This window comes from Python bivittatus, unplaced genomic scaffold (genome assembly GCF_059951505.1).
Source record: "Python bivittatus isolate LINGU-HERP-01145 unplaced genomic scaffold, Pbiv_v1 ctg000200_np1212, whole genome shotgun sequence".
NCBI lineage: Eukaryota > Metazoa > Chordata > Lepidosauria > Squamata > Pythonidae > Python > Python bivittatus.
This window is the reverse complement of record NW_028277040.1, coordinates 20,208,076-20,219,367: the sequence shown is the minus strand read 5'-3', so window position 1 is coordinate 20,219,367 and position 11,292 is coordinate 20,208,076. Positions and strand designations below refer to the sequence as shown.

Sequence of the window (11,292 nt, the reverse complement as noted above, 5' to 3'; positions counted from 1 at the left end):
GTTGAGGCCAGTTAATGGAAGTGGGGCCATCATGCATCTGGAGACAGAAACTGACCATGATGATGGCCAGTACTCTACATTTTGCATTATTTGACTGCATGTTTTGGTACCGTCCTCTCCCCACCCCCCTTTTACCCTCTATGTAGCCTAGCCAGGCTTATAACTGAAGGAGCTGTCTTATATTTTTGGAACAAAACAACAGAAACTGCTTTAGATTCAGGCTGAGCTCAGACACTGACTGACTCGCTTCTGTTGTTGTTATAAAAAGGAATTGGGGGGGGGAGAAATTAGGTCAGTTCAATGCATTTCCTTGCTTTAAATCAGCGCAGTGCGCCAGGGTTGACTTTTGCAAATACACCCCCCCAGAAAGAGGGGTGGGGGTACAGAGAGAGAGGAAGAGAGGCAGAGAGGAAGAGGAGGAGAAGAAAGGCGGCAGGGGCCGCGGCGGGTAGGCAGAGCGCGTGCACTTCCGCGTGGGCGTCCTAGGTGTCGCTGTTGTCCACCTTTGCGCCGCAGCTCGGCGTGTCCCGGGGAGCACGTGATCGGCGGGGAGGTCGCGGCTCGCAGGCCGTTTTCAAATCTCATTGGCTCGGCTGTCATGTGGTTGTGCGGAGGCATCCACAATTACACCGGGAATGTTTTCGTAGAGATGTCAGCCTACAAAGGACACCCTCTCTCTTCTTCCAATTCCTCCCCAAAATGTCTTTTCCCAACAGCTCTCCTGCCGCCAACACGTTCCTAGTCGATTCCTTGATCAGTGCCTGCAGGAGCGATAGCTTTTACTCCAACAGCGCCAGCATGTACGTGCCACCGAGCACAGACATTGGCACTTATGGGATGCAAACCTGTGGACTTCTACCGTCTCTGGCCAAAAGGGAAGTCAATCATCAAAACATGGGCATGAACGTGCATTCGTACATCCCTCCAGTAGACAACTGGACCGACCCCAGCAGGCCGTGCCGAATAGAGCAACCTGTTACGCAGCAGGTGCCCACTTGTTCCTTTGCGACCAATATTAAGGAAGAAACCAATTGCTGCATGTACTCGGACAAGAGGTCCAAGCTGGGCTCCTCTTCCGACGTTCCTTCCTACCAGAGGTTAGTCTCTGACTCGTGTCCCCTCGAAAACCCCGAGGTCCCCGTCCCAGGGTATTTCAGGCTGAGCCAGACCTACGCCAGTGGAAAAGCCCAAGAGTACAGTGACAGCCCTGAAACCAGTTCCACTCTCATGCTGCAGTTAAACCCGCGCGGCGCTTCCAAACCGCAGGTCGCCCCGCAACTCCCGATGGAGAAGAAAATGAATGAGAACCCCGGCGCCAACGCCGGCGCCAACGCCCCCGGCAACAGCAGCGGCGGCGGCGGCGGCGGCCACCAGCACCACCACCAGCCGGAGAACTCCGCCAAAGCCGCTCAAGTGGGGAGCCCCGAGCCCAAGTCCGCGCTGCCGGACGAGAGGAGCTGCCTGGCCGAAGCCACCGTCTCCAGCCCAGAAACCCACGAGAAGGAAAGCAAAGGTCGGTATGCTTGCCACGCTGGGAGCGCCAGAGGTGGTGGCCAGGCTGGCCGAGCCAGCCTGTAAAGCGAGGGAGCCACTGCCTAAGGCAGCCGTCACTGCTCAGCAGAAAGGACGCTCCCTCCCTCCCTCCGTCCCTCCCTCCCTCCGTCCCGTCCCGTCCCGTCCTCGCTCGCCCGCTCGCTTCCCCTCCGTTGGGTGCTGCAGGTGCTAGGCGCTCAGGGGAAGTGGGAGCTGCTAGGGGCTTCCCACAGTCCCTGCTGAAAGAGTCTCCCTCCTGGCCCTGGAGCTCGCTGTCTTCCCTCATTGCAGCGAGCGTCCAAACAGTACCTTCCCAGGTTGTGAAATTACGGTCTGTGCAACCCCCACCCCCACCCCAGACAGACTGAGATCCAACCTCACCTCTGTGGATTTTCACTAATCTAACTACAGACACATCAGACTAATAGTGTTCTTCTTCCTTCAGGGGAGGCGGTGAAGAACTAGGTAACGTGTGAAAGAGGGAGGCAGTTAGAAACAGCCTTTTCTTTGCTAGACCAGGAAATCCAGTAATTGGATCCAGTTTGGATCTCCAAAGGTTAATGATAGTTTGGAGGAGGATTTTATTAAATACTTAAAGGATATGTGCTTAGTTCATTATTCTTTAAAAGGGATGGGCGGCGAGCCACAGATTTCATCTCCAGGGGTTGGGGGGAGGAAGAAGCCCCAAAAAATGTTCAACCCCACAAATAATTTTGCAGCCCCTGCTGAGAATGTGACCTTATTTTGTGCATTTAAAATAAAGAACAACAGCAGGCCACTATGAACAAATCAAAGTTAAATTCTGCATCTAATGGGAGGATGGAGTGGAGAGAATCCTAAACGGCAAATGAAAAAATATCATCACTCAGTTTGGTATTCATTGCTCAAACTTTGGGATTAGTTGAGAGTTTAAAATATCCCTGCTTTTGGGGTTTTGTTCAATGGCAGGAGCGTTATAGATGAGGCCCTTTCGAAATGAATGGGATGAGAGGGTTTTTCACCGAGGTTTTCCCTCCATTCTTTTGGTTAGAATCGGTGGTTTACAAGGTGTGGGCTGATTGTAAAAGTCACACCCATCAAGGTAGTATTGTTGACAAGGCGGCAGGGTTGAAATGGTCAGCCGGCATTGTAGCTGAGCCAAAATGTGTCTATTCACAAACTGAGTGCCTAGATATGCCACAAAGAATACAACTGAACAGTCCCTATCATGGTAAATTGTGTTGCTGGCATTTTAGAAATCCTAATATGGAAAGAATGTTTAAAAAATCACGCTCCTTCCTGAGTTCATGTAGACACCTCGCTGGCAATGTTTCATGCCAACAAGGAAGGCACCCTGTCTGTCAGACACAATGGAAATGGGTTCATGGCCAAGGCTATAGTATAACAGACTGAGGTCTTTTCTTTTCTTTTCTGTTCTGTTTTGTTTCGTCTTGTCTTCCTCCCCCTCCCGCTTCCTTCTCCCTTTGATTTTGCTAGAGGAAATCAAGTCTGATACTCCAACCAGCAATTGGTTAACGGCAAAGAGTGGCAGGAAGAAGAGGTGCCCTTATACTAAACACCAAACACTGGAATTAGAGAAAGAATTCTTGTTCAATATGTATCTCACCCGAGAGCGCCGCCTAGAGATCAGTAAGAGCGTAAACCTCACTGACAGGCAGGTCAAGATCTGGTTTCAAAACCGCAGAATGAAGCTCAAGAAGATGAGTAGGGAGAACCGAATTCGAGAACTGACCGCTAATCTGACCTTCTCTTAAACTGCTCAACCCGGGCTGGCCATAACTCAGATACAGGCGCCATTGCCACCGGTTGCTCCATAATTAAGAAAGACTGGCCCAGGGCGGGAGGGTGGGAGGGTGGGTGGGGGAGTACATGCCTTCATGTTCCATTTTTAAAATTTCTGATAGAATGTGACCTTTTGTCATTCTTTTTAGTGTGCAAATGTCCATGTATGTTCCTATGACAAGTACGTCTCTCTCTCTCTCTATATTAAAAAGGGTTCACACGTATAATTTATTTGTTTTTCTTCATCGTAATGCAGGGTAAACTCTGATTGATCCTTATCATTTGGTCTTAACTTATTAGAGCTGTTGACTATTCAGACAATGTAACTTTTTTATGTTTTTAACTAACCAAGGAGTATTTATGTGGGGATTACTACACGGGCCATAACATTTGGAATATATGCAACAGTTTAAGAATGATGAAATAAAATAAATAAATAAATAAATAAATACGCTTCCTGGATTTGGGAAGCGAAAGAAAAGACAAGCAAGCAAGCACATTTGACGATGTAAATCTCCATCCTTCCATGTGCTTCATGGTTTGTGCTTCATGCCACGGACTCTTTCATCCTCAGCTATAGACGTATCCTTCTCTCTCTCCTTGTGGTGCATACGTGGAATCGTGGTCTCTAACAAGCAATATGTCTCCTTTTTTGTGCATGTCCTATTCGCATGTATAATGCAATAAATTCTGTAAAGTTATCGAGTTCCATTGGTCTTTCCAGAAAATCTGAGCAGCAAAGGGTTGGCCAAATCCCTTCCTGCGGGCATGGGAAAAGGCAAGCACGCAGGGAAGGGAAGCTGGCCACCGACTGCTTCCCACCTTCCTCTTTCTCTTCCTCCTTCTCCTTCTCCTTCTTTTCTTTCTTACTGTTAGTGTAAGGCCAAATGCAGCGGCTAAGTGCTGGTCGCTGTGTGGCCGGGAACCTTTCAGGGTTGGCAAAATCTTTGATCTAAGGCCAAGGCAAACCTCCCTTCCACTATTACATGGTCAGTGGCTTTAAAAACAAGCAAAGCAGACACCTCAAACTAAAATAAAGCGCTCTTTGGAGACAGGATAAACAGACTGTTTTGTAAATATTGGCCACCAGCAATCTAGCAGGCAAGGGAAACTTAAGCGAAACTCCCCACACGTTTTGCTTTATTTTCTTTAAATGCTATGTGTTTAACTGGGCAGGGGAAACTCTGATGGGTGTTACTCAGTCGCCTTCTGAAAATCAGGGAAATAACTTTGCCCATCTATCCGACCTAGCCCTTTCCCCTCCACTTTCCAAAGCTGCCCCGTTGCAATGGGTGCACAGGATTCATGTGGGCCTGGATCAATACAAATCTGTTTCAGTGTCCTTGCAATCTTGGAAACTTTGATTGTTCTTGCACCAACATCAGGATAATGAAGTTCACGACTTTTTGCCTCCCGCATTCCTGCGAAATAAATATTGCCAGCAGCCACCTTACCTTCTGCAAAAGGAAGATGGAAGGGAGGGAGGGAGGAGAAGGAGAGAGAGAAAGCTGGATGCAAAAAACCCGTGGGAGTTTGCAAATGAACGTGACTCTCAGGTGAAGTCCAAATGCTTGGACGCGCGTCCACCTTCGGAAAGCGAAGGGGAGCCTTTCCTGAAAAGCAGGCATCCATTGACCCACCTTGAGTTCTAAACCAGGATCCTGCCAAAAATACTGCATTGCTCTCCTAATGATACGGTGGAAAAGAAAACCCGAGCATCCGCTTGGTTATCTTCTGTGGCCTCCTTCACTGCTTTCAGTCCGCGAAGGTGGTTCTTTGAGAAAAAGGCTCTCGCTGGTGAAGGGCTCCGTCCTTAGGAAACTGCGTATTACTAACCTCCAGGGATGTATTTAGGAGACTTCTTGGTTACCCATTAGCTTTCTCTTTGTTTATCTGTAGGATGCGCCTCGCCTGTCTCTAAACGAATACCTTTTGATCTGGTGGAATGTGTCGAGCACACGTTTTTCCTTATACAGAAGGCTGAAATGTCAGTCAATATGTATCCGAACACTTGGCTATCACGGTGTATATAACATATATTGGGATTGATTGTTGGGGGGGAGGGGAAAAGGTGTTTTCAAGAAACACCCAGAGAGTTTGCCTTCGTTGGCAGCGTCTCCAAGCCCACTTTACTTTGAACGTAAATTCTGCTCCAGCGGAGGCCAGTGGTTTCCACGTTGCTATACCGATTAGGATTGGTACGTTTCTGTCTTACGCGGGGCTGGCTGGTTGTGCGTGCTTGTGCCTAGACCCACAGGCACGCACGCACGGGCACCCACCTATAAACATCTAAGTTTCCCATGGTAAACAGAGGGCCTTCACGTTGCTTGGAACTAAAGGGAATGGAGCTGTAAACCTGCAACACGCCGGCTTCTAGCAAAACTCCGCAAGGAGGGGTAAATAACTGGAAAAAGCTCCGCCTCGTCTTTTTCCGCCTCCCGGGAGGCAAATGGGTCTGACGGCAGCGTCCGGCTTGTTTTACTTGACACAAGGCTCTAGATTCGCACCGATCCTGCCCCTCATTCAAGCAAACCCAGTTCTAGCCTTTCTAGAAAAGAAAAGAACACGCGCGCGGGCGCGCTTGCCAGTAAGAGAAAAGAAAGGAACTGAATTACTTGGCACACCGGCGAGGCCATTGTTCCTCTAGTGCTAAAACCTACAGCTGGAAACTTGGCCTCCACCAGTCCACAATAAAGGCGGTAAAACGCGGCTGAAACTCCTCGATTTAATTGGGGCGGGGGGAGGGAACAGAGGCAGCCAGAGGCTCCCGGCTGGTAAAAAAGCATTTCTTCCTGGAAGTTGGCATGGGCACCCCCACCCCAGCCCTTCGACTGCCGTCGTCCACCAGGCTGGGCGTAGCGAGGCCATGCTGCTCCATTCACTCGGTTTACTCATTCATTTTTGTTCTCTCCCGAACTCCTGGAAGTTGTACTACCGCCGCCTTTGAAGTCCTCGCGGTTCAGACCCCTGGGAAGGGCTGGCATTCAGCTTGATGTCAGCCCTAAAGGCAGAAAGGGGGACGGAGAGAGAGGCAAAGGGAGAGAGGGAGAGGCTGTGTGCCATCAGTCCGTTTTATTAGACGACGAACACATTAATCTGTAATCAAATGCACCTCATAAAAAATTTATTGAAAAGCATAAAATCATCGCGGAGCGAGAGGTCTCGACTTCCACCTGTTTTCACACAACACAACGGGCAACTCTCCCTTTCTCTCCCTCCCTCTGATTCAGGGTTCCTTTTCCACTCAGGCTATTCTGCGCGGCGGCGTCTGTTGCTCGGTTTGTCTGGCGATCCCGCGTCCCGCTCTGGCAAGCTGGCACGGGCCGCCGCGGACCCCACTTGGGCCGCAACGTCGCGCAGCTGCATGAGGCGTCCGGGGCGGCGTCTGCTTCCTCGGGCCGGGACGGCGGGGGCGGCGGCGGGCGCTTCTCCTGCTCGCCCCCGCCCCTCCGCCCCGGGCTTCCCTCCTTCTCGCTGCTTTCAGCGGCTCTCGGAAGCTTCCAGTGACAGGGACGAGCCCAGCTGGCCAGCGCTGCCTGCCCGTCGGCTGAGCGCGGAAACTAACAGCGAAGAAGCGCCCCGGGGAGGCCAAGAAATAGTCCGCCAACTTGGGCTGCTCCTGCGGACGGGCCACGCCCTCGTGGAGCCTGGCTGAGGCAGAACCAGGGTGGAAGGATCCGGCTCCCCGCGCCCTCTGCCCCCTTCCCCGGTGGACGGTGTCAGGCCCGTGGCTGGCGCTGTCTTTTTGAATTCAGTCGGGAGGGCCGTTCTCCCTGTTGGTCGATAAGTTTGTGGGTATTTTTTGAAGCACCCCAGCAACCCCCCCACGCCAATGTAGCGGATTGATTTACTTCGAGTATTGGTAAATATGATCACGTGGGCGGAGGGACCAATGGTTGAGGCTGGGGAAGCTGCAAAATACCACGATCGTTCCCCTGGCCGGGCGAACATCCCCAGTTAAGAGTGTAACCTTTTTTGGCTCTTCCCCCCCCCACATGCCTTGCCACGGAGGGAATATTCCCAAAATGTCGAGCGGCACCCTCAGTAGCTACTTCGTGGACTTGCTCATAGGCCCTGACAGCGAGGAAGGGTACGGCGGAAGAGCAGGGGGCGGCGACGGCGGCCGGTTCCTGCAAGGAGGTCGCCCCCTCGCCGTCCCCCGGCTGCCCTCAGGTGTGGTGGCCGGGGGCTCGGACTTTGCCCCCTGCAGCTTTGCGCCCAAGCCGCCCGCCTTCTCCTCCTGGCCCGCCGTCCATGCCCACCCCCCTCCCACGCAGCCCTCGGCCCCCGCGCCGGGCATCTACCCTCCGCACGTGCCCCCGCCACACCTTGGAGGGCCGGGCGAGGGGGGCAGGTACGTGCGCTCCTGGATCGAGCCCTTCGCTTCCTTTCGCGGCAGCCACGCCGCCTCCAGCCGAGACGCCGCCGCCGGACGCCTCTACGGGATCGGCAGGCCGGAGCCCGCGGCCGCCGCCTCTGCTTCGCCTGCGCCCCGAGCCGCCGCCTCCACCTCCAGCAGCACCCCCGCGTCCGCCTCGTCGTGCGCCTCCACCCCTCCAGCCACACGGACTGAGGGCTCCTCGCCCGCGGGCCGCCCGGGCTCTCGTGGGCCCGAGTACACATGCAACTCCTCTCTGGCAGCAGCCCGCGAAAAGGCGGCGGCGGCGGCCAGGCTGGGCGCGCCCGCCCTCGCCGCCGCGGCCAGCAACGCCAGCCTCAGCCCGGCCAAGCCAGCCTCTGGAGGCAGCCGCATTCCCAGCCCGGTCAGCGACCCGAAGGAGGAAAAGCAGCAGCAGCTTGGCCCAAGTAAGTTTTAAGAGGAAGAAAATAAAAAAGGAAGGAAGGAAGGAAGGAAGGAAGGAAGGAAGGAAGGAAGGAAGGAAGGAAGGAAGGAAGGAAGGAAGGAAGGAAGGGAAGGGAAAAGAGAAAGAAAAGAAATGACACTCCGGCTGATTTATTGCCCCAACCTGTAAGGTCCAGTGTGCAAAACGGATAGTTTTACTAACCTATAAAAACGTCTAGACGCCTATCCCGGCGCAAGCAGCCACAGGCACCCATAAAAAGGGAACCCCATAACCACCTTCTATCATCAAGAAGACATCACTCGTCCAGTCAACAGACTGGGCCCTTCAGGCTTTTATGATAATCCCTCCTCAGTTGTGGAAAGTGCAGGCACCCTTCTGAAAATAATTTAACAACCTTCCTCTCACCCCCCCCCATGGCTGCCCTTGTTGCCCATCAAATCCTCACTTCCCTTTTTTTCTTTTATTTCCCCCCTTTTCAGATACCCCCGCTGCAAACTGGATTCACGCTCGTTCCACCAGAAAAAAGCGTTGCCCTTACACAAAATTCCAAACTCTGGAACTGGAAAAGGAATTCCTCTTTAATATGTACCTTACCCGAGAACGCCGCTACGAAGTGGCTAGGATTTTAAACCTCACAGAGAGACAGGTTAAAATCTGGTTTCAGAACCGAAGAATGAAGATGAAAAAAATGAACAAGGAAAAAGGGAATAAAGGGGACTAGCACCTTGGGGCATGTGGGTACTTGTGTTTGTGAAAATATTGTGGGATTTTTCTGATGAAACATGCACACGTGCACACACACACATATACATGTACACATAGCACTGCAGCAATTCATTATTCTTAACATTATTTTCCCAGGTGCATTGGTTCAAACTTGATCAAAGTTTTTTTTGAAATGAAAGACATCAGTGCATGTGGTCCTTGGTATTTTAGAACGGAAAGAGATGTATGGAAAAGCCTTCTCTGGGCGGAGAACACTATCGCTAAAAGCCGTTCTCTCTTTCACCTTCCCTTTGGTTTTGAGATAAAGTGAGTGCATATTCTTTGGGGGGAGTTTACCATTTGATGTGCTTCATACAAGTGACTTAAAACACCTCCCTTCCCAATGTCTTGTCCAGAGTTAAAGCAAAGTTGAGGAGCTACCAAAGAGAGAATCCCAAATTATAAAGCGAGCTGCTTGAATGGCCTCAGCGCACAAAGCCTGCCCTTCCTCAGAGACAATCTGGCTGTTCCCCCGTCTCTTGGTTCTGTATACTTTGTTTTCCAAGACTCTTGCCAGAGAGGAGGAGAAGGAAAAGGAAGAGGATGGGGATTATCATTATCATTATCATCATCGTCATTATTATTATTTAAGCACGGCTTCCCTTCTTCAGTGCAGTGTATTAAGAGTGGTACTTGAAACTTTATTAATGTTCGTAGGCCTAAAACATTTTGGCTCACAGTCCGTGTTTCATCTGTGATCCTACTTAAGGATGAATTATTATTATTATTATTATTATTATTATTATCATCATCATCATCATCATCATCATCATCATCATCATCATCATCATCATCATTTGCTTGTTCCCTGTTTTTTATTTGTTTGCTTGTAAATGTCCTAGGCTCTATAATAAAGTTTGGCCTCATGAAAATGAAACCTCCAGCTTTTGAAGGGGAAAGCAAGTGGGAAGACAGGTACCTGTGTGTGACTTAGGTGCCTTTGACTGCTTGCTGCAAGGCCAAAACCTACCTCTTGCCTCTCTTTATATCCCCAAAACTGCCTGCAAACCCACCATTTCTATCAGACAATGACTAGTCTAAATACAGGCGATTGACCGACAGAGTAGAAAGACTGATTCCATTATTCCAAAGACTTTTTGGTGACTGAAGGATCGTCTTCCAACAGAGCTACCAACCCCAGAAACACCAGTATTTTTTTTGCCCACATTCTATAAACATATTGCTTGTTCAGAAAATAAAAAACCAGTAGAAAGTTTCCTGGAACGATTTCTTTTTATGGGGTTGTGGGAGAACGGTGGGATTAACAAAGCTCTCCATATAGCTCAACCCAAAAAAGAATGGAAATCAATTATAATTATTCCATATCTCCCAGTGGCATCTATTCAGTCTCCTGGAACTTTTTCTTCTTTTTTTAATAAACTTAAGCCAGAAAAAATGATACTTGAAATAGATCCCATTTTTACGTGGTCAGTTCTGTGCCAATAACACTTAATGCTTATTTAATCCTGTGCTTACTTCAATCAAATATTTACCCAAGTGACTTGTTCTGACTATATTTACGTGTGTGTGTGTGTGTGTGTGTTTAAAAAGTATGTTAAAATCCACTAACTGACTCTGAAGTCCTATTGATTTCAGGAAAGGAGATTTAATTACCAACTCTATCTAAAAAGAATGGAAAACTGGATTTGATAAACTAGCTGAATCCTGTGTTGTGTGTGCACTCACAATAAATATGAAATCTGGGATAGATAGGTAGATGGATGGATGGATGGATGGATGGATAGATAGATAGATAGATAGATAGATAGATAGATAGATAGGGGTTGGGAAACGGGCGTAGAAGTTTTTTGAGAAAGAGGGAAGTGTTGCTCCATGCTAGATTTAAGAATCTAGAAATAAATACAGCCTCTTAAGGAATCTGAACAAAGATTTAAACACAGAGAAACTGCCTCAGGGACTTCGGGGCTTCTTGGATCTGGAGATGGTATCACACTTCCCTTTCCCCTGCTCCCCACCCAAGAGGCTGAAGGATAAAGGCCCAAGAAAAAGGTGCTGGCTTTGGTGCTCTATTCATCGTCAGCTCTCTACCTATCCTCCTTTTTGAAAACAGGAAGAACCAAGGTATAATAAAACCATTGAGAAGAGCAGACGTCTGGACCTAATGAGTTTACGATATGGGATGGGACTTTTTTTCTTTGAGACCATCTTTATTTCGATGTTTGTGGGGCATTTTGGAAAGGGTAAAACACAAACGTTGACAAAATGAGGTCTTAAAAAGTTGGACCATAAATGTCAACTGTTAGACACCAACGTCTGAAAAGTGGGATAATTCTAGAGTTGGGAGTGCTGTTGGAGGGTGAGTTTAGAAAGGCTGAAATCATTTTTGAACAGATGTGGGTAACGGCTCTTAGCAAGTGGGACAGACGGTGACAAAATTAGATCCCTC

At 49.6% G+C, this 11,292-nt stretch overlaps 2 protein-coding genes across 5 annotated transcripts; both read left to right on the top strand.

The window, feature by feature from the left end:
* Positions 1-699: 699 nt before the first annotated feature.
* On the top strand, positions 700-3,288 carry HOXD10 (homeobox D10). 2 transcript variants are annotated; one of them, XM_007425465.4, is made up of 3 exons: positions 700-1,314; positions 1,387-1,513; positions 3,010-3,288. In XM_007425465.4, exons 1-3 carry the CDS (start codon positions 700-702, stop codon positions 3,285-3,287), a joined length of 1,020 nt encoding a protein of 339 aa, XP_007425527.1. In that variant the 3' UTR covers position 3,288. The 2 variants fall into 2 exon arrangements, with proteins under 2 accessions (XP_007425527.1, XP_087991954.1); XM_088135828.1 differs by having other exon boundaries at positions 700-1,513.
* Positions 3,289-6,755: 3,467 nt separating this feature from the next.
* On the top strand, positions 6,756-10,653 carry HOXD9 (homeobox D9). 3 transcript variants are annotated; one of them, XR_015795217.1, is made up of 3 exons: positions 6,756-8,121; positions 8,600-9,152; positions 9,242-10,653. XR_015795217.1 is itself a non-coding variant. In XM_088135775.1 (3 exons), exons 1-2 carry the CDS (start codon positions 7,311-7,313, stop codon positions 8,839-8,841), a joined length of 1,053 nt encoding a protein of 350 aa, XP_087991901.1. In that variant the 5' UTR covers positions 6,756-7,310; the 3' UTR covers positions 8,842-8,854; positions 8,982-10,653. The 3 variants fall into 3 exon arrangements, 2 of the variants coding, with proteins under 2 accessions (XP_087991901.1, XP_087991900.1); XM_088135775.1 differs by having other exon boundaries at positions 8,600-8,854; positions 8,982-10,653; XM_088135774.1 differs by having other exon boundaries at positions 8,600-10,651.
* The last annotated feature ends 639 nt before the right edge of the window (positions 10,654-11,292 follow it).